Genomic DNA, 23,545 nt, shown 5'->3' on the forward strand with positions numbered 1-23,545 from the left:
GGAGTGGGAAATGGGAATCCAATTGTTACTTAAATTTTTATGTTGGTATTTTATTTTTGTTTGTACTTTGTGCTTATACTAAAATATTATCACTGAAAACCAAATTCAAATTTAATCGTATATTCTTTAATGTTCTCTGTTTCAAGGAATTAAATGAACAGACAATTAGCATCGTAATAAAAAGAGTAAACATAATGGCGTGATAGGCAAGGGTTTTCCGACTCTTTTTCAAAGTCTTCGAGATTTCCGGTGGGTTTTTTCCGGGTTTTCCTAAATTTCCTTTTGCAAATTTTCCAGATTTTCAGAATCTTTTTTTTATTTTCGGGTTTCCATTGTCTTTTCCGGACTTTTTTGTTCAAGTTAACCACCAAGAAAAAAAGAGTCCGGAACTGTGATAGGATTGGGGAGAATAAATATAATCGAGCAGCATTTTATCACTTTCGTAGCTCGGCGTATATGACTGAATCGACGTAGCCTTTTATATCGCGCTTTTGGTTAAGACCGGTCGTGGAATTAATTTCAGCAGCTACATTTTCTGGGTTTGAATTTTTATGGACGTTGAAATCCAATTCGACGTAAGTGATGGGTTCGTTATGTAACAAATTTGGAATCACATTTTCGTACGTCACGCTCTCAGATTGATTCGTAGAATTAATTTCAGAAGCTGCATTTTCTGGGTTTAAATTTTTCTGGACGTTGAAATCCAATTCGGTGTAGTTTAGTAACACATTTGGAGTCACATTTTCGTACGTCACACTATCAATTGCAGATTGATTTTCGAGTCTTCTCATCGACACATCTGTGTAATAGAATGCATCGTCTACTACGTCGGGATTTTCACTTTTTCTTAAAAATTTCGCGATTTTGGCCCTGGAAGAAAAATACTATTTACTCTTGTAAAGACTTGAATTATTTAAACAGATGTACCTTTGACAGAATAGTATGACGAAAACTGCGAGTGTACAAACAACTGCAGTCGCACCCAAGGAAACCCACAGGATCTTGTAGTCAAAGCTGCTTTCATTTGGGCTTTGTTCGCTGAAATCAGTAGTAGTTGAGTTGCTCTTTTGCCGATGTTCGAGTGGTGTCTCAGTCCAATGTGTGATTGGAAGAAACGTCGAACGAGAAAAATTCGGAAAAGAAGTGATTGGTAATAATGTTGAAGATGTCATCGTCCAAGCATTGGTGGTCGATTTAGTAGCCGCCGTCTTGACTGTTGTAGTGTCAGCAGTTTTTTTACACGTACATTAATTTGAATGAAAAAAATATTAATATTACACTGTCATCGGACTATTCTTGTTCAGCAAATGAGATGCCGTACTGCATGTGCAAACTAATTTACTTACGACATTTTGGACTATTGTTTGGCCATGTGTATCTTTTGCACCAATTCATATACCATTCTAGAAATGACCAATATTCCTTCGTTTTAAGCCATGTACATTGATTTTCTAGATTAACAAATAAGGTGAGATTTGTATTCAAAAATCTTTTCAAATTTTTGTTATTTTGCGTGGAACCGTTTTTTCCAGCCATCAGGTATGCTGTAATATCCATAAAATTCCTTTTGTTTAGGCAATCGCGAAGATCTAATAAGGTAAATTTTAATAAAACACAATTTTGTCAATCATATTAACGAGAAGAACATTTTACGACAAAAATAACTTGCAGCAATTAAAGCAGTCCATTTCGTTAACATGTAATTGATGATCGAAATTGCAATTCCCACTCACATCACTTCTGAACGGGCCGATACAAATAGACGAAACTATTCCGCGATTTTCAAAGTAGTGATTAAACTGAAAATATACGGGGAGATGCTCTTCCCTCTGGGAGCTCGAACCTGGCATTTTTTAAACATTTATTCACCGAGAACATTTATTGAATATTTTTACAGTTATGTCTTAAAAATCGTGAACCCACCTATAATGATCTGTATTACGAAAGTCAGAAAAACAAAAAGATTTGCAACAGGAGTCTCAACAGAAAAACGGAATCGTGGAACTTGTCTCTTCATGCTAGTGGACGTTAAAGTTTCCAACTGGAAAAACATTTCAAAATAAATATACTCGGCAAGTGTACTTAACGTTCAAGTGAGACAAATTGCGGAGCTAACACGGTATATTATACATTTCAAAATTTGTTTACGAGACACGGGGATACCCAACTCCCTGGTTAGTAAACCGCCCCTCCGTCCGATAAGAAACGAGTTCGTAGATTAAAAAGTGTCGACACTTTCCGGAAACGGAAATTATGTGGTAAATTCTTCAGAATTCAGATTTTAAGATTACTTGTATTTTGGCTTATCTTTTAAAAATACAATTTAGGTTTAATGAGGTTGGTTCCGCCTCGTTTGACGTGCATATGTCAAATGTTTTCCGCTCGATACTTTATTTGAATTAATTACTGGTGGATTTTATCGGTCTCTCGTCGTCAGAAATAAAGGCCGTCGAGGCTTTATTAGTTTCCCTCTTTGGTAAAATTTGATCGAAGTAATTGATCGAATTAATTTGTCATTTTTGGTATTATTAGATTTATTGTCAAGAAAAATGTCTTGCTACATGCTAAAAGGGTGAATCTGAAAGAAGTAGTTGAATTACAATCACGAGATCACGAGCCTTTATTAAATTCTCCGCCGGATAACATCTTATCCACCAAGTTTAATCTTTAAAAAATATTTTCCAAAATTTTCCAAATTAAAAAGGGGTAAGAAGGAAGGTGGTAACTTCATCGGTATCAATAGCAACACTATTATTGAATTGGCAAATTTTCTTCAGGGTTTCCACTTCGTACATTTCCGCCAACGCAGTCAGCTGTCTAATATGTACGCTTGAATCCAACGAGCCCATACTGAGAAATGCCAAAAAGTTCTTCACGACCTCAATATCCATTTCAAAGGTGACAGCAGGTTTGTCGGAGACGTCGACCCTGCTTGGTAGGGCATCGAGTTTAGATGTGACATCCGGAGAAATGCAATTGGCCAGCTGGCAAATTTTGACAAGTGCATTCACTTCGTACATTTCGGCCAGTTCCAGTAGTTGCTTGTTGGTGGCGGACATCTCTAAACATCCGGTATACAAAAATTTCAAAAAATGTTTCACTACGTCAACATCCATACTCTCCTCAATAGCCACCGACGATTTGACGTGATCGATGCTGTCCAGCAACACACTCAATACGGGACTGCGAGCGGAAAGTACAACTCGGTGGGCTTCCAGCTTGATGGACCCGATAAATATTTCAACATCCGTCAGCTGTTGGTCTAAAGCGGCCTGCCACAGCTGGGTCGTCCACGACGTGTCCATCATGTCGTAGTGATAGTTCTCAATGGTGCTGGTCATCTCGATGCGGAAATGAACATTACAAGTGTAAAATGTTTCGGTCGCTTGAGCCACGAAGAGAAACAGTTCGACGTTATCGGCCCTCATGGGTTTCATTTTCATCCACGTCCGGCCGTAATCGGTGGAACAAAAGGCGCCAGTGGCTTTCAAACCAAAGTTGCGATGGTTGACGCAAATTAAATGAATCCACGGATTTTCGATTCGTTTGCTGAACAGGATTTTCCCAGTCAAGTGGGGCGCAAATAACTTTTCGTTTTGATAGTCGATGATGACATTGGGTGTCAATGCGGTTGAATCGAGGGCAGTTTCCCAGCGGCACTGAAAGACGGACGTTGCGTCATCATGGAAAATTTCCGTCTCCTTATCCGGCCTGTTATACATCAGTTAAAAATAATCATCTTATTAAATAGAAATAACCAGAAAATCTATTTTTATACCTTATGTGGACAGGATCGAAGAAATGTGTTTCCTCGTGCATCGTTGTCGCTTCCGGGTTGAGACTAGACATGCAGCTCATCATCTGCTGGACATCGATATTGGTCAAGGCCGTCCGGCACAAGTCGATCAGAGTCTTGAGCTCGTAACGTTCAGCCAATTTGAGCAGCTCTTCATTAGCCAACGACGATAAAACCGGCTCTCCCGTGTACAGGAAGTGCAGGAATTGCTCGACAATTTCCGGTTCCATGTCGTCGATTCGGATGATCTGCAGGGGACCCTCGTCGTCCTTCCGTCCCGGCTTCTCTTTGGTGAACTCGGCCGCAAAGACGGGACTGCGAGCGGCCAGAATGGCCTGGTGGGCTGAAAATCGCTGGTCTTTAACAGCAAATTCGACATCGACGTGATGTTGGCTGTCGGAAGAGGCACTCCACAATTGCTCCTTGGCCAGGCGGTCGGACAAGTGGTAAGAATGAGCCGGAACGCTTCCATCGATGCAAATCGAAAAGTAAAAGGTGCATTTGCCAGAGGGCATCTCGGAGAGGTCGATGGTGAACAACTGCAAACTTTCACCGGCATCTTTAGTCCTTTTGATTTCTCCTTCTTTCATCCTCTGGGTGGATTCGAGATCTTGTTTGCTGTACGTCACCTCTCGCACTCTCAATCCGAGTTTGTTGAGGTTGGCCACCAAGAAGATCAAGATGGGATTCTTGGACGTCGTCGTGTTCTTCAAGCACAAACGGAATACCTTCTCACCGTGAAAGAGAATCACTTTGGATAAAACGGTGGTGGTTTTCTCGACGTGTTCCAACATCCATTCGTAATTCAACATCAGTTGGGACCCCAAAATCTCGACGGCCATGATATTGTTGACTGTGCTGCTGCAAAACGGCATGTAAATGGAATGAATTGGCGAATTACCTTTCGATCGACTTGATTGAACAATTTCGGACAGTCCAAGTGAGGCGTACGTGGTTAACTATAGAAATGCTTCAAGACCTTGACGCTTTTGGCTTTAGCGTCTTGTCGACGTCGACTATCTTCTAGAAGCTTTATAGTCCCCAGAGTCGACGATTGTCAGAGGAATATGCTGTTAATAGAAAAATCTCTTGAATTTCAAAATCCTGGGAATCGATTGTAGATTTAATAATTGAACAGCGCAATTGAGAATTTTGCTGGGGAAATTATTCGTGCAGTGATTGGGGTCATATTATACTTTAAAAGCTTTCAAATAGTTTTTAAATAGAAATATTTTTTAATGTCACCTTAAATAATTAAGGGAGTCGCAGAAATATAAGGGGATTCCCCTTGCCAAAATATTTCAATTATGTGTTCGTGATAAAAACCCGCACTACCGGTTTAATAATTTACCGTTGGTAAAAGTTGCTGGACCGGTAATTCATATATGTGCGCTCACGCACATTGACTGGAAAGAGGTCAAGAGAATTATTTAAAAAAATCTCTTTTAAAAGAATTCAAATGTATATTTTCCGATAGTAAAAGAAAGTTTCACGATACAAGCACTTAAAAGTTAGCCAGGAGGAAATTGGTCACTTCATCAACGTCCGGAGAGGAAACCATAGCCAGATTACAAATTTTGCTTAGCGTTTCAACTTCGTGCATCTCGGCCAGTGCCAGATATTGCTTGTTGCTGAAATTGATCTTGGACGAGCCCGTGTACAGGAAATACAAAAAGTGTTTGACTATACTAGAGTCGATATCCGCTTCAAATGTGATGGTGGCTTTTCCGTTCTTGGTCATGTTACTCAACAGGCTACTCAGGACGGGGCTGCGGGCAGACAGGATCACCTGATGGGCTTCCATCAACTTTTTCTGGCCGACGTAGACATCGACATCGGTCAGCTTTCCGTCTTCGGCGGCCTTCCAGAACTGAGTCAACCAGGAAACGTCCATCATCTCGTAGCGGTACTCTCCGATGGTGCTTATCATCTTGATGTCGAAATGGATCGATTGCTCGGAAGTGTGATCGAAATCGACGTCAGATTTGGCCACGAAGAAGAGCATTTCGGATTTCTCTAATTTGTGTTTGGCATTTTTCGGCTTCATTTTGATCCAGTTTTTAGAGTTGGTCGAGTAAATGACTTGGTTGACGAATTTGCGGTGATTAACGCAAATGAAATGGATAATTTCGTCTTTGAGATGCAGAGAAAAAAGATTCTCGTTTTGATAGTCGATTGCCAGTGGTTTTTCGGCCGCTTTGCGTCCTTCAAATATCCAAATGCATCGATAAGTGGATTCGTGATGGCCGAAACTTAATTCCGTGTCCTTATCCGGTCTACATTAGAAACAATCAGAGTTATATAATATAATATGCGCACTTGATTATTAATTAATTTAGAAATGTTTCTACCGGACAACGAAAGGTGGCGATTCAGGATCAAGATCGAGATTGGATACGAAACTTGCCATTTGCATGACATCGACTTTCTTGAGAGCAATTTGACACAATTCCACCAGAGTGTTGAGCTCGTAGCGCTTGGCCAATTTGAGTAATTCTTCGTCGGCTAAAGATAATTTGATGGCTTCTCCGGTGTAGAGGAAATAGAGGAATCGTTCAACAGCTTTCGGGTCCACGTCGTCAATGTGGATCTGTAGAGGTCCGTCGTCGTTGGTTTTAAATTTACAGTTCTTGGCCAATTCTTCAAATTCGGCTGCAAAGACGGGACTGCGAGCGGCCAGGATGGCTTTGTGGGCCGAAAATTTCTTGTCAGCCTTGCAAACGAATTCGACGTCGACGTAGTGTTGACTTTTAGTCGAGGCATTCCATAAATCTTTTTTGGCCAGACGATCGGCCAACTGGTAGGAATAGCAAACGGGGACGCTGCCTTCCAGCCAAATGGAGAAGACGAACGTGCAATTGCCGACGACCATTTCGGTCAGATCGAAGGTGAACAACTGCAGACTTTCGCCGTCGACATTGTTGTGAGTCATCTTTTGACGAATGTCGCTGTTTTGCTTATCGAATCCGACTTCGCGGACTCTCATTCCGATTCGGTTGAGGTCGATGGCCATGAAAATCAACGTCGGTTTGTCGCGGTTTTTCAAACCGACGCGGAACACTTTCTCGCCGCGGAAGCAAATCATCCTGGACGAGATTGTTTTGTGGTCTTTTTCCAAATCTTCCAGTTCCCAGCGATAAGTGATCATCATCATCGATTCGCCCAATATTCTGGCCGGTTTGATTTCTTTGTCACCAAGGATTTCGAAATCACTGCCAATAAATTGAAGAACACGCAATGTTACATTATAACTTGAGTAATATTAATACTCAAATGAAATGATTTCATTTGTATACACTGACCTTCCTGGTATGGGGATATCCGAACTTAAGCTCGTCGAAACTTTGGTTCCGCCATGGTTCTCATGAGGTTCTTCGTCCGGATGCATTTTCAATGAAATTTGAGGGGGAGACTATTGTGATAATATGCGCGCACTTTACAAGTGGTAGAAGCAATATGTCACAGCTTGCGGCTTGTTGGTCACTTTTATGAGCTCCTGAAATGGCTCAAGCAACTCGTGAGCGTCTTGAAGACGTTGGTTTAGGCAAATTGACTTTTACTAGTATATTGGAGACGCTCCGACTGCACCTTTCTCTTGAGGATGTCTACCCATGAGATTTATCAAGAATTTTAACAACAATATTCATTATTGTCTACAGGTGCTGTAATTACCCAAAAAACCGACTTGCAGAGAGTCGTCTTCTAGACGATTTCGCTTTGTTGGGATGAACTTATGTCATGCTTATAATTAGAACAAACGTAACTGCAATTTCCCCCAAATTTCCTCCGAGGATTGTGGTAATTAATTATTTGGCTACATGTAATAATTTTCGTAACTATTCATCCATTTGTTTTCATCCCACATCGCATAAGGCCAGATAAATCACAAAGGTCTGACTAACTTATCTATACCCAGTAAATAATAATATAAGCCAATAAATGTTAATCCCTCGAAAGGTTCATGTTTGTCCAAAATGTCAGCCAGCGAATTATTTGCTTATCAACCAAACTGCCAGCGCATTTGAGATGTTCTAAAAATCCGCTCAAAATATTTAGACGTTGCGTTACGTAAGCACTCTTCAACTGAATGAAACGCGCTGATGAGCCGTTATGTGTGTTATTTTTCAACAAACAACTACCGCTGTACATTATTCTTTTTTTTTTCATTCAATCAAACTTGTTCTGTCCCAATAATAAAGCTTTTATAAGTCGACTGGCACGGAATCTGACTCATTCCGCTCGACTAATCGCAGCGAATGCGTCAAAATTCATCGAAAAATTCCACCGAATCGAGACCTACTTACTAAATAATCCTTCTGAAATTACGTGTTTTATTTTAAAGCTAAAAATAAACTGCAATCCATCGCAGCATTCTTCACATTTCCTATACTATTGGGAGCAGAAGAACCAAATTGCCAAGACATTAAAAATATCATTATTTTATTTTGGGCGGGATATTAAAACAAATAATGTTACTTTATTTTTGGCGACCAACATTTCTTTAACGGCATATAGCCCCACGGTCGCCCACGTTAGACATGGGATTGCGCCATCTGCTAATCGATAGCGCAATATCCCGGCCGTTCCCGGCTCTGCACGGCGCAAGAATGGCGTAATCGTAAATTCCCCCCTCAGTCCAAAGTCTAACACACAGACAGCCGAATTGTTGGTGGTGGTGCCACTTCACAACCGACCGAGTAACAAGAACGTTGTCAGGTATAGGACACTATAGGCGGCTGCTGTTGTTGTGCCGGCCGTGCCAAGTGTTCATCGTACGTAATTTCTATTACAGCAAATTGTCGTTTGATTGTTATTCTCCTCGACAGCGTAACGCCCGTTTCGAGAACGAAATGGATCCAACCAGCAGCAGGTGTCGTTCTAGTCAAAAAGGTAACCCAGTCATCATTTGTCTGTTTTTCTTGGAAGATCGCTGCAAATTTGGCGATCAGTGTCACAATCTTCATCCAATCAGACGAAAACTTTCCAAAAAGAATAAGCCGAAAATCAATCAAGAGGACGACGATCTCGCCGCTGCATGTCACCAAAGTCTCAACCGGAAGATGCGCACGGCTTCCGACGTCATCCATCGAATCCAATGGGATTCGGCTTTAAATGTCGCCGATTTCCGGGTGATTTACCTTGACCGATTCACCGGACTCGGTTGCACGACGATGGCCGAATTCCTGGAGCAGAATAGCGACGATCCCACCATTCCGCAGCATCGCATCCAGCAGATCTGCTACTGTCCATTCACCTCACCCGACAGCCGGTGCGGATGGGTCGTCTGGGAAAAGCAGAGCAGGACCGATTACGTTTTCGGCAGCGGAGGTGGCGCAACAATCAAACTACTCGATTTGATCCGGCACGCGAGCAAAACCAGTCAACCGGTGTAAGCAAGCACGAAACAGGTGTGTTTCGCCTGTTACTACTCATGACCGCTAGATGGCGTGGCGTGTCATCTCGAGCCCCATTGGCGCCCATTATGGAAAAAAGGAAATAAAACGGGGGCGAGAGTAAAGAAATGAAAATTGCGCATAACGATGCTGCTGCTGCTATATGACGGGAATACACACATTGCATATCCAGTCGTTTGGTTTTTGTTTCTTTTTTCATACGATACAGGTCGTTATAAATGTTCAACAACTTATTGTCCATCGTGAAAAATGTTTAACTCAAGATAAAAGTTCAATGAATAAAAGGAGAGCAAATTGGTTTTTTTCTAAAGGTAAAATAAATAAATAAAAAGGTGGGCAGGTAAACACAAAAAAGGTCCGTTGATAATAAACGGTCTTGTGTGGTTTCCATTTTATTTTTATTTTTTGGGAGGTAGAGAGAGAGTCAAATGAGAAGAGAGTGAGAGAGAGAGAGAAAAAAAAAGAGGGGGAAGAGAGAGAGAAAACTATCCATTCCGTTTCCTGCCCGCTGATAGGAGAGAAAATAAGAAACGGGTTCGGTCGGCATCAGCCAGTTGCAGTCCAGACTCGTTGGAGGACAGTCGGGTTTTATTTCAGCTGTTGGTGGGATTTTTTGTTGTTTTGTTTCATTATTTCGTGAAAAAAAGTGAATTTCAACCGTTTAATTAATTGGGTTAGAATTTTGTTTTTGGTCGACTTGCTAAAGAATTTTGTATAATCCTGTTGGATTGTGGGATTGTGGGATTTTTGAATTTCGAGGGGGTTTCACATCATCCACCATTGCGCCGTATTCGCAAAATTTACAACAATCGACGATGGATGCGATTCCGCCAGACGCGCCGGCCCCTCGTCTCTGTCATGTAATCAAACGACCGGATTTCGAAGGATTCGGTTTTAACTTGTTCGCCGGTAAAGTGAAAACGGGCCAATTTATTGGCAAAGTGGACGCTGGATCGCCAGCTGAAGATGCTGGGCTCAAACCGGGCGACCGCATTATTGAAGTCAACGGCGTTCACATCGGCGTCGAAAACCACAAACAGGTAAAAATTTGGGGGAAAAAAAAGGAAAAAAGTTTTGAAGCTACCATAATGTAATCAACGGTAATCATATAAAAACTCTTCCTCCATTTTTTGGCCATCAACAAAAGTAACTGAATCAAACGCGAATTTTATTAAAAAAGGAAAAAATACCATCGGAATTTTGTCATCGGTGGAATTTTTTCCTACGTTGCTGCAACGGGACATTATCGTTATTCCGAGATAAGTGTCGCTGGGTTGGGCTTTTGCGTCGAGATAATAGCATACACACGGTGTGTGTGTGTGTGTGTCTTAACTTGTTTGAAGTTGGGTTATTCACTCTCTGAGAGAGAACAAACTCGCGGCTCCCACCGTTTTCTTCTATCCCGGAGAGATTCCAAAACTCCTTTTTTTGTGTGTTGTTTCATTTCTTGTTAACGACTCGTGCCATTCCAACACGACCCAAAAAAGTAGTTGTCGGAATGTTCACTTGTATAATTAGTATTTTACTGAGATAATCTAATAAAGAAGAAAGAAAAGTCCCATGCCGAACGCAACTAGAACGAAACGAATGGACATTTTGGGCTGCTGCTTAGTTTAGTCAAGTTAAGGTACAGCCATATGTGTTGCGGTGTATGTGTGGATATCATTAAATACTCCTGCTGCTGTTGGGTCTGCGTGCGGAAGTGCGGGGGGGGGGGGCCCTCGTATGTCCGTGTTCCACACCCCTTACAACAGCAGCAGCCGTTTTTCACATGTGTGCTAACCGGAAACGAATTCCCACCACCCCCAAACCGGGGTTGGGTTTCTCTCTCTCTCTGTGGGTGTACAGATGTCGATTGAATCAAAGAATTGGGAAAACCAGTTGATTGTTTTCTAATCAATTTTTTTGTCTTTTTTCTTTAAACCAAAAAAAGGTTGTCCAGCGGATCAAGTTACGTCCCAACGAGACGGAATTATTGGTTGTCGACGACGAGACGGACGAATATTACGCCAGTCGCGGATTGACCATAAAGAGCACCAACTCGAACGTCATCCGCAAAAGGAGTTCGCCAGCACCGGAGCCGGCCAGAAAAATATCAAGTTCCTCTTCGGAGAGCGAGTCCGAACAACAGAAACAAGCCGCCCGTCTACAACAACAACAACAACAACAACAAGCTTACGTGACAAACGGCCAGAGACGGGAATCCAGTTCGTCTGAGGGAGAGGTAAAAATATTTGATTGATTGAAAAAAAAAATTAGTAATTCAGCCAACAAATGGGCGGAAAATGATCTTGTTTAATACGCGTGTTAAACAGGATTGGAGCAACGCACCTGCGCCACGCTTATGCCACGTCATCAAGTGGAACGAGAATGATGGTTTCGGATTCCACCTGCTGGCCGATAAAAAGCGCAAGGTAACAAATTTCGGCACTCGTATTTGCGTGAAATGAGAGACGGACCCTGATTTGTTCTGTGGTTATTTAATCCAGGGCCAGTTTATCGGCAAAGTCGACGCTGGATCTGCGGCTGAAGCGGCCGGATTGAAGCTGAGCGACAGGATCGTGGAAGTGAACGGACACAACGTGGTGGAGGAAACACACAAGCAAGTGGTTCAGCGGATCAAAGCCGTTGTCAACGAAACGAAATTGCTGGTCATCGATCCACAGGGGCAGCTGTATTACGCCGAGCGCAATATTACCATCACCTCATCCATGCCAAATGTCCAGAAGATGAGAACTCCAGCCACGCCACCTCAGCGAATAAATAATAGACCGGATAACTTGAAATTGGCCGTCACAACAGCAACAGCAATCACGGAAACCAACGGCTCATCCATGGCACCTCCTACCAAATCATCCCTCAAGGTTTTTTACCGCAAATTATTTCAATTCTTTCCACTAAATAATAATTGACGTCCGCTTTCTCATTTTTTGTTTTTACATTTTCTACCAAAATCTTTTATAATTTTCTAAATAAATTAATTCTTTTTTTTGGGGGGGGGGGGTTTTATTATTTTTTTAGAGAGTTAGCTCGGCTCCGGCTCCTCGTTTGTGTCACATCATCAAATGGAGGCAGGATGCAGGCTACGGATTCCATTTGTTGGCTGATAAGAAACGTGTCGGTAAGTCTTTTCGCAGACTTTGTTGTTTTTGTAACTATATAACTGATTGATGACGTCATTTCTGACTTCTATCATTTGAAAAAAAAAAGGTCACTTTATCGGTAAAGTGGATCCGAACACGCCAGCCAGTGCAGGAGGACTGAAAGTTGGCGATCGTATCATCGAAGTTAACGGTCACAACGTGGTCAACGAGACCCACAAACAGGTAAAGTTTGAAAACTTGTTTTTTTTTTTTCTGATTGAACTTATTTGAATGGGACCAACTGGTATGTGTACATTAGATTGTGGAGCGAATTAAATCCGTTTCCAACGAGACGAAATTGCTGGTGCTCGATCCCGAAGCGGACCTTTATTATCGCGAGCGTGACATCATGGTGAGCTCGTCGCAAAGCAACGTCGTTCTTATCAAAACGCCGGCCGCCCCACGGGCCACCAATGAATCGTCGGACGATGATGACGACTACGAGGTGAAACTTCGCTCCAAAGGATCTCGGGTATGTTTTGATACGCGGTCATTGGATCTCCTTTTTTATTTATTTATTTCGTTTTGAGTAATCGATACGCCCACCACCGCAAAATGACTACACCAGAAATCGTATTCTACACATGCGATTTATTCACGTTAGGGGTCTTAACCGTGCATATCATTTGCATGGCCAATCAGTTATTCCGACGTGTGCTGCGCTCGTTCACCTGTGCAGGTTTCCTCGACAAACATTTCGTGTCCTTTCATGAATCCCAGGGACAATTTGGGTTTTTGTTTTTTATCCTGGAACTGGAAATTCTTATAAGATGAGGCGCTGGCTCATTTGCGATGCAAATGTGTTTTCAATGAGGAGAGAAAGCGGAGAGAGAGAAATCTCGATGATCCATCGCTATTCTCCAACATTTTTCAGTTGTATTTCAACTTGAAAAAATTGTTTGCGGAGAAGAAGTTGTCTGTGAAGCCATGTAAGGCCGATTGAGGCTGAATAATTGAAAATCCGTCATTGCGGCTGTTCCCGGGATTTAAGAGACCGGTTTGTCTTTTTTTTTTACCAAATTTGTGGGTTAGAATTTTTGTTTGACCTTAGGGGGGAATTTTCGGGATAGCCAAGGATTAGAACGGGATTGGATTATAGGTACGGGATTTTGTAGTTATTTCGTTACAAGTCTGTTGCGTATCAAGCGAATGAAATGGAAACCTCGCAACAGCCAGCTCGACGAACCCAACTGAAACCAACACAGGTGTGTACACGGCGTCCCAACCCACAACAGTGAGTCAGTCGGGAAATAAAAAAAAAGTTTGGAATCTGTTTACGTTGAGAAACGGGGAAAATGAAATGGTCGGCAGGCGCAGCAGTGGCCGAGCCACCACTTTCAGTTGGTGATGGTCGTAATGGCTTTTCTTCAGTGAGTTTATATATAGTCCCCTCGGGTGGTTCTCATAGTTTTGTCCAGGTAAAAAAAAAAAAAGTAAACGCGCGGGAAAAGTTAACACCGTGCCTACCGAAAGATTCCACCTCGTCATTCACGTGTTTTGTTGTAGAAACCGTTTCGGACATAGTGGGTAAAGAAAACGATTTGTTCCGATGGATGGAAAAATTTACTCTGGCGACAGTGATGGATGGCAACTTGTGAATCTTATGGGCTAACGACGTAATCATCTGTAACACGATATTGCATATATAGGAGAAGCTTTTGGGCGTTGTTTTGAATAGTTAAATAATGTACGGTTGAATCGAAAAAATATGAATGACGTCATATGGCAGGTATGATAACCGAATGGAACCCCGAAGAAGGAGGTTTTTTTTTTCTCTTTCTTTTGTTGTAGTAAATGGAATTGTCGGCATGCAAAGAGCTGGAGGCAATGAAGCGGAATACTTTAACGTTTCTTCTCGAAAGAGCCGGAATTTTTCCCCTCTTCAAAGTTTTTTGATTTTTTGTTTGGCTGAATCGCCGCACAATTCAAAAAAAGAAAGAAAAAGGAGCCCAATGTGCACCTATAGGTCATAGATCGTCTTATTGTGGTTAAAAATGGGAAAATGGCCAAAATAGACAAGACATTATTCCGGCTGTGGATATTTTCTATTTTTTTTTTGTTATCCGGCAGTTCCGGCCGACAACAACAAAAGGAGACACATTGGTGTATGTGCCGTGTGCCCATTTCGCGTGTCTTTGTCACCTTTGTCTATAAAGAACAGACAGAAAACGAGATAAAAGAGACTGAAAAAAGAAAGGGAACTCGAATCTCTCCTCTTGTAGTAGTACCTGTGTGATGGCCAAAAAAGAATCAAGGTCGCTTTAGAAAAAGGTATACGCCACTTAAGGTTCTCTTTCTTTCTTTTCCTCGACTCGAAAGCCCCCTCCAGGTGTATTGTTGTTGGAGGAACTATCGTCGTCGTCGGTGCTCTCTCTACCATTTTCTTTCGTTTCTCATCGTCCGAAAAACGGGCATCCTTATATGTCGTGGAAAATTTCTCCATAGAGTTTTTATTATTTTCCTCATCTTGTTTCAGTACACATTGTCGGTTCGACCTCTTCTTTTGTTTCGTTAAGGGGGGCGTTGCTGATTGGAACATGAGTAATTGAGCAGTTTATTAGCATAGAGGCACTCATTTGTGCTCGGCGAAATCATTTTCAAAAATGTTTAATTCATTCAGAGATAAATTTTGTTTTTCCATCAGAAATAATGCCAGAAGGGACTTGCATTTTTTGTCTCTATCCAAATTCTTTTATTTTAGCTCGGCTACCTGTGTGACGACATAATCAGACAAGATTACAGAAATAGCCCTTGTATTATATCTCCGCTGATTACAAGTGCGCACGCAGGCTAATAATCCTTGAACCCACTTCGACACACTAAACAAAAACTGGAATAGTACACAGACAGAGTTGGTGAGAGAAGAGCAAAAAGGAAGACAATAGGTCGATATTTCCAAAGGAGATGCAAAATAGATAATGTATACAACTTGCAGCCAGTTGGGGGAGGGGGGGATAGTAGACGGGGCCAAGAATAAGATGGCTCCATTTCTCCACTCTGAACGCTGGAGAAAGGAGGACACGTACCAAACAAAAACAAACAACACACACACACTGTAGTATTATTGTGGAAGTATAGAGAGATAAAATGTAAGCCAAGTCTCTTCATTTTTCCAAAAAGGGGGAAACCGGTAATAGATTAAAAGAAAAGTTTTTCAGCTGCGCATATGTTCGGCGCCACATTCCACGTACGCCAGTCTCTTTTTCTTCTTATATTTTTGTTTGTTCACTTTTTTGTTTCCTGAGAAAACAATCGCCTCTATCTTCTTTCCGTTATCAAAAAGACTCCTGTGAAGTGACGGTTAGTCATTTAAAGACAAACACAAATCCTCCCTTCATCTTCTTTTCAATCCCCTTGTGTGTTTAAACCTATCACGATAATGACACGGACGCGCATGTGTGAAAAAGAAGTAGTCCGGTGAGGATAGATAATCGGGTCGAACGAGATAGGAGTCTCCTGCTCTATCTCCATCTGTTTCTTTATTCATAAAAGCTTCAAGGAGATTTATATTTGAGTTGGAAGTGTGCTCGTCTGCCACACGTTTGTCCTTGCGCACACGTATAGACGCACGTCTCCTGTTTCATAAACTGGAGCTGGAAACAACAACAACAACATACCAAAAAGGGGAAAAAGAGGAACATATATGGTGATCCAGCTTTTACGTGGTTTGGATTGATAAACATGAATGAATGGCCGAGGCTTATTTTGCAGGGGAAAACTTTAAAAAAGATTGATGAGATACGAAAAGTGCAGAATGTTGTTTGGAAAACTGCGTTTCACGGATTCCATTTTTGAAATGGTTTTCACGATAAAACACGTGGAATCTTTTTCTAATTAAGAAGTTACTTAACTTGTTTTATTTATTTTCTCAGTCACCTCCATCGCGATCTTCCGTCTCCCCATTAACGTCGCCAACTTCGCCCACTCGTCCGCTCTCAATGGCGACGATAGCAGCTGCCGCTAATTCCGGATTGAACTTGAACATGTCGGCTGCCCAACTTCGAGCCCGGCTGGCGGCCCAGAAGAAATACGATCCCAAACGGGAGGCTATGGACTTGCGTCGCAAGCACGAAATCATCCAAACCATGTGAATAATCAACCCACTACACACACACACACACACACAGCAGAGTACAATCAGAAAGGTAGAAGAATGCAACCAATGGAGAGTAAAAAGGTGAAGAGAAAACATTTCTATTTGAATTATTCGACAGCGTGTTAACACAATTGGTACTAACTTGACACTAATTATTTTTCACCTTTTTTGTTTAGTTGGTTTCTTTTTTTTTCAGTTTTTGTTTATTTCTTATTTCATTATTTTCCAAAATGATGACTGAGCTTGCGAGTGGTTGTGATGATCGTGTCATTTTTATAGTCACTTACGTATCGCAATGGCATACGTAACCTCTAAAGAAATAATCCCCAAATTTTGGTTTTAAATTTTTTTTGACGGAAATGTTTGAACCCGTTTGACCCATTTAAGGGCCACCAAGAAAAGAAAAAAAATATGGAAGAAATTAAGGAAAAAAAAAGAAACCTGTGTGCTTTTAAACGTCCCTTTTAAACCTTCTTAATGTTAGCCCGTAAACAATGACGAATGCTTTGTTTATCTCCCCATATCCAACTTGTTAACTACTTCCATCAAGTTCGAATTAGTGAATTTTTGGGTTGAGGTCGATTTGTTTTTCCTTCATTGGCTTTTTTGACGACTATTTTGTGCAAAGGACGTAAAAACATGATGGATCAACTATTTGAAAAGAAAGGTTTAATATAATATGTGTATAATATACCATTTCAAATATAATAGTATTTTGAAACGTGATTTCCAACCCTCAAAATATAATTTGAAAATTTTCTGAATTTCCGGTTGAGCCAAAAATAGGTGGGAAAAAAAGGTAAATGTCCAGTGATTTGCATTGTCGTCGTTCGTCCACCTGCCATTAAAGAAAGTTGATCCAATTATCGCGCGAGCAAAAGATAATTAAGGGGTTACCCAGGAAACGCAACTCGACAATTGTGAAAGAAGAAATTTCTGTGCGATAAAAAAAAGTGGTGACAAATTGGTCAGATGGCGATAAGCCAACAACAAAAAAAAAAAGATAACGAGCCAAGTTATATCGTGTGGTTCGTGGCTTCCACCAGGTGCCGAATCGTCATTCAAAAACCACAAAACTCTAACGGCAATGATCGGTACAGTACGAGAGAGAAAAAAGAGAAGACCTTTTCTCTTTCTCATTAATAAAAGAGTAAATAAAAAAGAAACAACAACATTTATCGGCCAACGCAGCTCGGCAGGAGCAATAAAACATCATTGCTGCGGTACGGTAAGTCATGTCGCCTTTGGAATGAAACACACCTCCTCTCTCTACTACCTACAACAACAACAGCAACAACCCAAACGGGCCGACTCATCCTGGCGCGCGCGCGAGCGTGGTCCCGCATCGATGAGATTCCGGTTTCAGCGTGAACAACACACACACACATACAAAGCGGTTTGGAATTCAATGCGGTCTCATTCCCTTCTTCTTTCTTTTTTCTTTTCCCCTTTGGCGTGTGTGTATGTGTTCCCTTACAATGGAAGATGGAGGTGCGCCGGGGCGGATCATGACGCTTGTCAAATGACTCTTCGAACATACACATACCTTATGGCAACTGGCAGCATCGATTACGTCAAGTCAACGTCGAACACGTATTTCTTTCGCTACCCCATATCAAATCGTGAATCACCTGAGAGTTAAGACGCTGACGGGGCTGAGCCAGGATTATACAGATTGCTACGAAAGATCTTTGATCCATCCACTGACGATAGTGGCCATCTGTTGGCTGGATTGCAGGACGAATGCGTGCTCGAATCCGTGTGGGCAGACAATGGCCCTGGCTTCGGGGACTTGGCGCTGCAAATTTTGACAGTACTCCATAGGGCACCAGTGATCTTTGGTTCCGAAATACAGGACTAGCCTATAACGTCATTCCGACATCCATCAAAATGCACGTCAGTTTTTGAATGAACGGCAATTATAGGAATGTATACCAATCACCTGTCGCTGTGAAGACGAATATCGTCGGCGTTCAATTCACCCACCACTTTGAGCTCGTCGTGAGCCATGAACAAAGACCGTTCTAAGGCTTGTGGGTGTAGCAGCCTCATGGTCGTTCTCACGTTTACGTGAACTGCAGACGGCGCACTACCCGATGACGTCGAACTTTCGATGGCCAAATGACTTCCTTTCGAACCTGCATGACGTGGGAAATTTAGAGTACAAGGAGAAAACGACCAAAAACAAATAGGCATTTGTCTTACGTATGGCCCATTCGACGACCGGTGTTAACCAGGACTCAGGTAACCGATGAAGCAATGACGCAGCAAATACGACAACTTTTCTCAGCGGGCCTAAGATAGGCCACAACTTTCTTCCACTAGGAGTCTGGGCCATTCTCTCCAGAGTAGGAAATAATAAGTAGGCAGCGGCGTTGTGTTTACTCCGATATCTTTTTACAAGTTCTACACAAATTTTGGCGCCGATGGAGTGTCCGATAAAGTGTAAATTGACACCAGCAGGGACATAAGTGTCAACAAAGTTGATTTTGTGATTCACTTGTCCATCAAGAGTGAATAGCTCTGGTTTATCTAAATGAAATACATCAAGGGTTTATTAGATATTTGATGATGTGAAAAAAATGTGTTTAGAAAACAAAATTTTACCATTTACACTTGGCATTGTTACATTGTTGGGAAAATCATGTCCTGCATGGCCTAGACCCCATATCACATATTCACCGAGTAATTCATCATAAAGTGATTTCATGAAATGTTCATAGTAGCCAATTAACCCTGGATTACCTATGAAAACCAAATATACACTTTAAAATGCTGTACACACAAAAGTATGCCAAATATTTATTTTTACCTGGAATTACAATAATCAAATGCTTTTTTTTAATGGGTTGCCCTACGATCCAACCACCCATGGATATTACTCGGGTTGGTACGCTGTTAATGTCTACATAACCTTCTTCCATTTTCAATAAAAACTATTCAAGAACAAGTACCAAAAAACCTACAAATCACTAAATACAGCTACTTTTCAAAACACCAGTTTCACAATATTGACATTTTCTATTTCGGACACTAGCAGACGAAAATTGCAGGTTGCGATATAAACATTGTTTCTTATCTGTAAGATAGATGTCACTTTATTTGTTTTCTTCTTTCCCCATTTTTGCCCCACAAATTAATCTGTGATTACTGTTAAAAGTAAAATGTTTAAATGCAAGAAATCATTCTTCGTTAATAATGTTACATTCTTTACGAGACGTAGCGTGATAAATGTTGTACCTTCTATTCAATGCAAAAACTACTCGTGAGTTAATGTTTCCCTGCTGCCGTATCTCACATTCGATTCGATAAATTCTTTTAAACTAAGCATTAATAAATTGTCTTTTAGGTCTGATAATGAAAGATATTTACACAAGTCAAAAGTTCCAACAATGCACTTTCAACCTTCTCTACCCCGTCTCCCAATCCCAAGTCTCGAGGAAACCTGCCAGCGTTATCTGAATGCTCAATTACCTTTACTAGATCCTACACATTTTGAGGACACAAAAAAGTTGGTTGCCAACTTCCAGTTAGAGGAGGGAAAAGGTAATAGTCACATCATTTCTTTCCTTCCCCCGAGTTTGACTACATTCTGTTTCAGAGCTCAACCAAAAACTAATTGCGCAAGATAAAGCCAACAAGCACACAAGTTACATTACTGGGTCATGGTTTGACATGTATTTGAGAGATCGTCAACCTATTGTTTTGAACTACAACCCATTTATTTCATATGTTGATGATCCAAAGACAGCCTACAATGATCAAGTTATCAGAGCTGCTAATTTCCTGATCTCAGCTATCAGGTGTTTTTTTTTTTACTTGTCAAATAGATTATTCCTTAGTTCAATATATCTAATAATTTGTTTGGCATATTGCTGTATAGGTTCAGGGAAACCATGAATGCTGGTCTACTTGAACCTGAAGTTTATCACATGAACCCAAAAAAGAGCGACACTGATACGTTCCGCAAAGTTGTTCGCATGCTGCCATCCTCGCTGTCGTGGTACGGCGCCTACTTTTACAAAGTGAGTTTGTTCAATTTGTTTAGTATACCACACCGATTTCATGGTCTCCTTTTCTATTTAGGCTTTTCCATTGGATATGTCTCAGTATTCCAGCTTGTTCAATTCAACTCGAATTCCAGAAATTGGCAAAGATCGCCTCGCTCGTTTCGAGAAAGCAAAACATGTTCTGGTAATGCGAGGCGGTCATTTCTACGTATTCGACGTTTTGGACAAAGATGGTATATCATTTTTCAACTAAATTTGTTTTTAAAAGGGCATTAGAGCTAATTGATACCCCGGTGTTTTCTGTGCAGGAAACCTGTTGGAACCACTAGATATCTACGCTTGTTTAAAGTGGATCCAGCAGGATCCGATTTCACCTTCCCGGGATCCGATTGGTTATTTAACGGCGGAAAATCGCGACACGTGGGCTAAAGCCCGTCGACTTTTGATGGAAAACAATAGCAGTCAGATGGAAGCTATCGACAGCGCTTTGTTTAACTTGGTATTGGACGACGTTGGTACCGACAACGATCCAGTCAAAATATCCAAGCTGTTTCTCCACGGCAACGGGGCTAACCGGTATAAAAAGAAACTTCCAAAAAGCTTTGGCTGCAGTCGAGCGACGATATCGTTTACATTACATAAACAAATCTGAAACTCGATTTTTAGGTGGTTCGACAAATCTTTTTCTCTTATCGTTGCTCGGGACGGCAAGGCTGCCGTCAATTTCGAGCATTCATGGGGGGATGGAGTGGCTGTGATGAGATTTATAAACGAGTCGCACAAAGATTCGATCGAAAAACCTCGAGTACACCCCCACGAAGTCGCCGGGATGCTTCCACGTCGCGACGTCGATCCGTCACATCATGTCAGACGTCTTGGTAAATATGCTGAAATATCTGCCAGTGTGACAAGACAAAATCAAATAACATCTCCATGGAGTCGTAGATTAAAACGTCCTTTTCGTTTCACTATTCAGAATTTCAACTGAGTGATCAGCTCAAAACGGCAGTCAGTGACGCTCGGCAGCATTTCGATCAAATGACGGGCCCTCTGGCAGTCGACTTATTTATCTACGAGGGTTTTAGTAAACACTTTTGCAAGGAAAAGCAAGTCAGCCCAGACGCAATGATGCAGCTAGGCTTTCAGGTATCTCCCAGGGGATCGCCATAAACAGTCTATTTGGTGGCTGACAGGTTGTTGTGATTCTGAAATAGGTGGCCTATCAACTACAGAATGGCGGTACATGTGCCACCTACGAGTCATGCAGTACTGCCGCCTTCAAGCACGGACGGACGGAAACGATTCGACCGTGTACTTCACAGACTACTGCCTTCAGCCGTGCCATTACCTCTTCTTCGGGCAAGCATAGTCTGCCGGAATTGCGTGCCATGATCGCCGATTGTTCGAAAGTTCACGGCCAGTTGACTAAAGAAGCAGCCATGGGTACATTTAATTTATTCTCTTTTAAGTATATACATATACATGCTTCTTTGATGTCTTTTGTTCATCGTTTAGGTAAGGGGTTCGACCGTCATTTGTTTGCCCTTAAATATCTGGCCCAGCAACAGTCATTGCCCATCCCAGCTTTGTATCAAGATCCAGCTTATGCGGCCATCAATCATAACATTCTATCAACGTCAACCCTGGGAAGTCCGGCGGTCGAGCTGGGTGGATTCGCCCCGGTCGTCCACGATGGATATGGACTCGGGTATGGGTGTCCCTCCTCCCTTGCAACCGCTTTTCACTTTGTTGACGTTACCGGATACCTTTGTTTCTTACATGTCCATCCAGGTACTCGATCCAGGACAACCGACTGGGCGCTGTGGTGACCACTTACCCCCCACACCGATGCGGCTCGGATTTCGTTTCATGTTTACAGTCTGCCTTCCGCCGGATCGAAGATGTCTTGCGCCAGAAGATGTGATTCTGCAGCCATCCGCTGCTGTTTTTCGTGCTAGATCGTTTGGCTATCAGCAATAACAATATAACAGTATTTGATTCCCTACTACTTCCATCTATACCCGTGTTTTAATCGCAATCATTTCCGCTGTGTTTATTATTAGGTGGCGAGAGAATGAGAAAGGTCGAAACTCTTCTTCTCTGTTGTACAGTACAAAAACACAATAGATGCGGTCGGGATTCGTAGGATGCAGTTGTAGTAGTACTGGGAGTAGAAGACTATTTGTATTGTGTGTCACAATGAACGGCCGGGTCACAATCTAGTCACACACACAGAACAGTGCTCAGACGTCTAGAGTATATATAAGAGTTCTAGGGGGAGTCACTCCTGATGTTCTGGGTGTGTATGTGTGTGTGATCCCCTCATTACACGTCCCGTTCAGCCGGCGCGTTGCTGGGCAACAGCCAATCAGCCTTTCTTTTCAACCAAAAAGAAGAAATATATAGAAAATCAAAATAATGGAACGTGTGACGAGGCATGGCCCGAAAAAAAAGCGGATGAGGTGGGGGGGGGGGGTGTTTTTCTTTTTTTTATTTCACCTGCTCTTCGCTCAACAAGAAAGAAGAAGAAAAAAGGTGTGTATATGTTGTGTATGCGTTTGATGCCTACATGAGATTCATAATAAGGAGGGAGAAGAAAGAAAGAAAGAAGATGTGATCCAACGAGTAGAAGATAATGATGAGTGACTATTTCGGGGACTCAATCCAGCCAGATATTTCCACGAATCGGTACTAGTGCCAAAACTTCAAGTAAAGAAGAAGATTAACATCACGGTCAATATTTATTTTATTATGTTTATTTCGCAACTCAATTTTATCACCTTTTTTTTTAGTAGAAAAAGGGCAGCGGTGTACATGGGCACTGATGATGATTTGGGGATTGACAAAGGAAATGATTGGCAGATGTATAGAATAATGGGGGTCTGCTTAGTACTGTATAATGAATATGAACAAGTCCTTCAACCCCTCTGTGGAATATGTAGTGCTGGTCTTTAGAGCAATCACTCCGTCGCCCCCGTTTCATTTCAATGGAAAACGAATCTCGACAAATGCATTCAGCTAGCTGCTACCGATGTTGTCCTCATTCCCCTCGGTCCCCCCCCTTCCTTTCTCTATACATTCGATGA

The 23,545-nt window shown here is 41.8% G+C and overlaps 7 protein-coding genes across 9 annotated transcripts; 3 read left to right on the top strand and 4 right to left on the bottom strand.

The window, feature by feature from the left end:
* Nucleotides 1–104: 104 nt before the first annotated feature.
* Nucleotides 105–2,114, bottom strand: LOC124208486. The gene is made up of 5 exons (XM_046606239.1): nt 1,924–2,114; nt 1,670–1,843; nt 1,347–1,589; nt 928–1,213; nt 105–870 (listed from the first exon to the last, which is right to left on the bottom strand). Exons 1-5 carry the CDS (start codon nt 2,051–2,053, stop codon nt 435–437), a joined length of 1,269 nt encoding a protein of 422 aa, XP_046462195.1. The 5' UTR covers nt 2,054–2,114; the 3' UTR covers nt 105–434.
* Nucleotides 2,115–2,526: 412 nt separating this feature from the next.
* Nucleotides 2,527–4,751, bottom strand: LOC124209042. The gene is made up of 2 exons (XM_046606906.1): nt 3,779–4,751; nt 2,527–3,711 (listed from the first exon to the last, which is right to left on the bottom strand). The coding sequence occupies exons 1-2, from the start codon at nt 4,669–4,671 to the stop codon at nt 2,697–2,699; spliced, it is 1,908 nt and encodes a 635-aa protein (XP_046462862.1). The 5' UTR covers nt 4,672–4,751; the 3' UTR covers nt 2,527–2,696.
* Nucleotides 4,752–5,228: 477 nt separating this feature from the next.
* LOC124208528 lies at nt 5,229–7,255 on the bottom strand. Its single transcript, XM_046606301.1, has 3 exons — nt 7,099–7,255; nt 6,148–7,008; nt 5,229–6,072 (listed from the first exon to the last, which is right to left on the bottom strand). Exons 1-3 carry the CDS (start codon nt 7,182–7,184, stop codon nt 5,301–5,303), a joined length of 1,719 nt encoding a protein of 572 aa, XP_046462257.1. The 5' UTR covers nt 7,185–7,255; the 3' UTR covers nt 5,229–5,300.
* A 1,174-nt stretch (nt 7,256–8,429) lies between these two features.
* Nucleotides 8,430–9,371, top strand: LOC124209998 (leukocyte receptor cluster member 9-like). Its single transcript, XM_046608256.1, has 2 exons — nt 8,430–8,512; nt 8,623–9,371. The coding sequence occupies exon 2, from the start codon at nt 8,647–8,649 to the stop codon at nt 9,187–9,189; it is 543 nt and encodes a 180-aa protein (XP_046464212.1). The 5' UTR covers nt 8,430–8,512; nt 8,623–8,646; the 3' UTR covers nt 9,190–9,371.
* Nucleotides 9,372–9,749: 378 nt separating this feature from the next.
* Nucleotides 9,750–17,175, top strand: LOC124209996 (Na(+)/H(+) exchange regulatory cofactor NHE-RF2-like). Its single transcript, XM_046608254.1, has 8 exons — nt 9,750–10,250; nt 11,144–11,434; nt 11,526–11,624; nt 11,700–12,074; nt 12,232–12,331; nt 12,421–12,536; nt 12,613–12,825; nt 16,226–17,175. Exons 1-8 carry the CDS (start codon nt 10,026–10,028, stop codon nt 16,442–16,444), a joined length of 1,638 nt encoding a protein of 545 aa, XP_046464210.1. The 5' UTR covers nt 9,750–10,025; the 3' UTR covers nt 16,445–17,175.
* LOC124209997 (lipid droplet-associated hydrolase-like) lies at nt 16,656–19,505 on the bottom strand. 2 transcript variants are annotated; one of them, XR_006881116.1, is made up of 7 exons: nt 19,262–19,493; nt 19,057–19,194; nt 18,655–18,981; nt 18,392–18,587; nt 18,081–18,311; nt 17,347–17,385; nt 16,656–17,287 (listed from the first exon to the last, which is right to left on the bottom strand). XR_006881116.1 is itself a non-coding variant. In XM_046608255.1 (6 exons), exons 1-5 carry the CDS (start codon nt 19,371–19,373, stop codon nt 18,128–18,130), a joined length of 957 nt encoding a protein of 318 aa, XP_046464211.1. In that variant the 5' UTR covers nt 19,374–19,505; the 3' UTR covers nt 16,656–17,287; nt 18,081–18,127. The 2 variants fall into 2 exon arrangements, 1 of the variants encoding a protein (XP_046464211.1); XM_046608255.1 differs by lacking the exon at nt 17,347–17,385 and having other exon boundaries at nt 19,262–19,505.
* A 7-nt stretch (nt 19,506–19,512) lies between these two features.
* Nucleotides 19,513–22,902, top strand: LOC124209995 (carnitine O-palmitoyltransferase 2, mitochondrial-like). Of its 2 annotated transcripts, XR_006881115.1 has the most exons (12): nt 19,536–19,714; nt 19,799–19,995; nt 20,051–20,252; nt 20,333–20,474; nt 20,536–20,692; nt 20,768–21,035; nt 21,126–21,337; nt 21,436–21,605; nt 21,674–21,902; nt 21,975–22,167; nt 22,251–22,449; nt 22,523–22,902. XR_006881115.1 is itself a non-coding variant. In XM_046608252.1 (11 exons), exons 1-11 carry the CDS (start codon nt 19,614–19,616, stop codon nt 22,381–22,383), a joined length of 2,004 nt encoding a protein of 667 aa, XP_046464208.1. In that variant the 5' UTR covers nt 19,513–19,613; the 3' UTR covers nt 22,384–22,464. The 2 variants fall into 2 exon arrangements, 1 of the variants encoding a protein (XP_046464208.1); XM_046608252.1 differs by lacking the exon at nt 22,523–22,902 and having other exon boundaries at nt 19,513–19,714; nt 22,251–22,464.
* Nucleotides 22,903–23,545: the final 643 nt, after the last annotated feature.

The sequence above is a fragment of the Daphnia pulex genome, chromosome 12, assembly GCF_021134715.1.
Source record: "Daphnia pulex isolate KAP4 chromosome 12, ASM2113471v1".
NCBI classification, from domain to species: domain Eukaryota; kingdom Metazoa; phylum Arthropoda; class Branchiopoda; order Diplostraca; family Daphniidae; genus Daphnia; species Daphnia pulex.

Bases quoted from the DNA above. Each gene is read 5' to 3' on its own strand.
- LOC124208486 (XM_046606239.1), bottom strand. From the start codon at position 2,053: ATGTTTTTCCAGTTGGAAACTTTAACGTCCACTAGCATGAAGAGACAA. The intron at 1,844-1,923 runs GTGGGTTCACGA...AAAAAATGCCAG, and splicing joins CGTAATACAGATCATTATAG to GTTCGAGCTCCCAGAGGGAA. The intron at 1,214-1,346 runs GTAAGTAAATTA...ACACTACAACAG, and splicing joins AAACAATAGTCCAAAATGTC to TCAAGACGGCGGCTACTAAA.
- LOC124209042 (XM_046606906.1), bottom strand. From the start codon at position 4,671: ATGCCGTTTTGCAGCAGCACAGTCAACAATATCATGGCCGTCGAGATT. The intron at 3,712-3,778 runs GTATAAAAATAG...GATGTATAACAG, and splicing joins TTCGATCCTGTCCACATAAG to GCCGGATAAGGAGACGGAAA.
- LOC124208528 (XM_046606301.1), bottom strand. From the start codon at position 7,184: ATGCATCCGGACGAAGAACCTCATGAGAACCATGGCGGAACCAAAGTT. The intron at 7,009-7,098 runs GTCAGTGTATAC...ATTTATTGGCAG, and splicing joins GATATCCCCATACCAGGAAG to TGATTTCGAAATCCTTGGTG. The intron at 6,073-6,147 runs GTAGAAACATTT...TTTCTAATGTAG, and splicing joins TCGCCACCTTTCGTTGTCCG to ACCGGATAAGGACACGGAAT.
- LOC124209998 (XM_046608256.1), top strand. From the start codon at position 8,647: ATGGATCCAACCAGCAGCAGGTGTCGTTCTAGTCAAAAAGGTAACCCA.
- LOC124209996 (XM_046608254.1), top strand. From the start codon at position 10,026: ATGGATGCGATTCCGCCAGACGCGCCGGCCCCTCGTCTCTGTCATGTA. The intron at 11,435-11,525 runs GTAAAAATATTT...CGTGTTAAACAG, and splicing joins CCAGTTCGTCTGAGGGAGAG to GATTGGAGCAACGCACCTGC. The intron at 12,537-12,612 runs GTAAAGTTTGAA...TGTGTACATTAG, and splicing joins TCAACGAGACCCACAAACAG to ATTGTGGAGCGAATTAAATC.
- LOC124209997 (XM_046608255.1), bottom strand. From the start codon at position 19,373: ATGGAAGAAGGTTATGTAGACATTAACAGCGTACCAACCCGAGTAATA. The intron at 19,195-19,261 runs GTAAAAATAAAT...TGGTTTTCATAG, and splicing joins TTTGATTATTGTAATTCCAG to GTAATCCAGGGTTAATTGGC. The intron at 18,312-18,391 runs GTGATTGGTATA...ATGACGTTATAG, and splicing joins ATTCGTCTTCACAGCGACAG to GCTAGTCCTGTATTTCGGAA.
- LOC124209995 (XM_046608252.1), top strand. From the start codon at position 19,614: ATGTTTAAATGCAAGAAATCATTCTTCGTTAATAATGTTACATTCTTT. The intron at 19,996-20,050 runs GTAATAGTCACA...ATTCTGTTTCAG, and splicing joins CCAGTTAGAGGAGGGAAAAG to AGCTCAACCAAAAACTAATT. The intron at 20,253-20,332 runs GTGTTTTTTTTT...ATTGCTGTATAG, and splicing joins TTCCTGATCTCAGCTATCAG to GTTCAGGGAAACCATGAATG.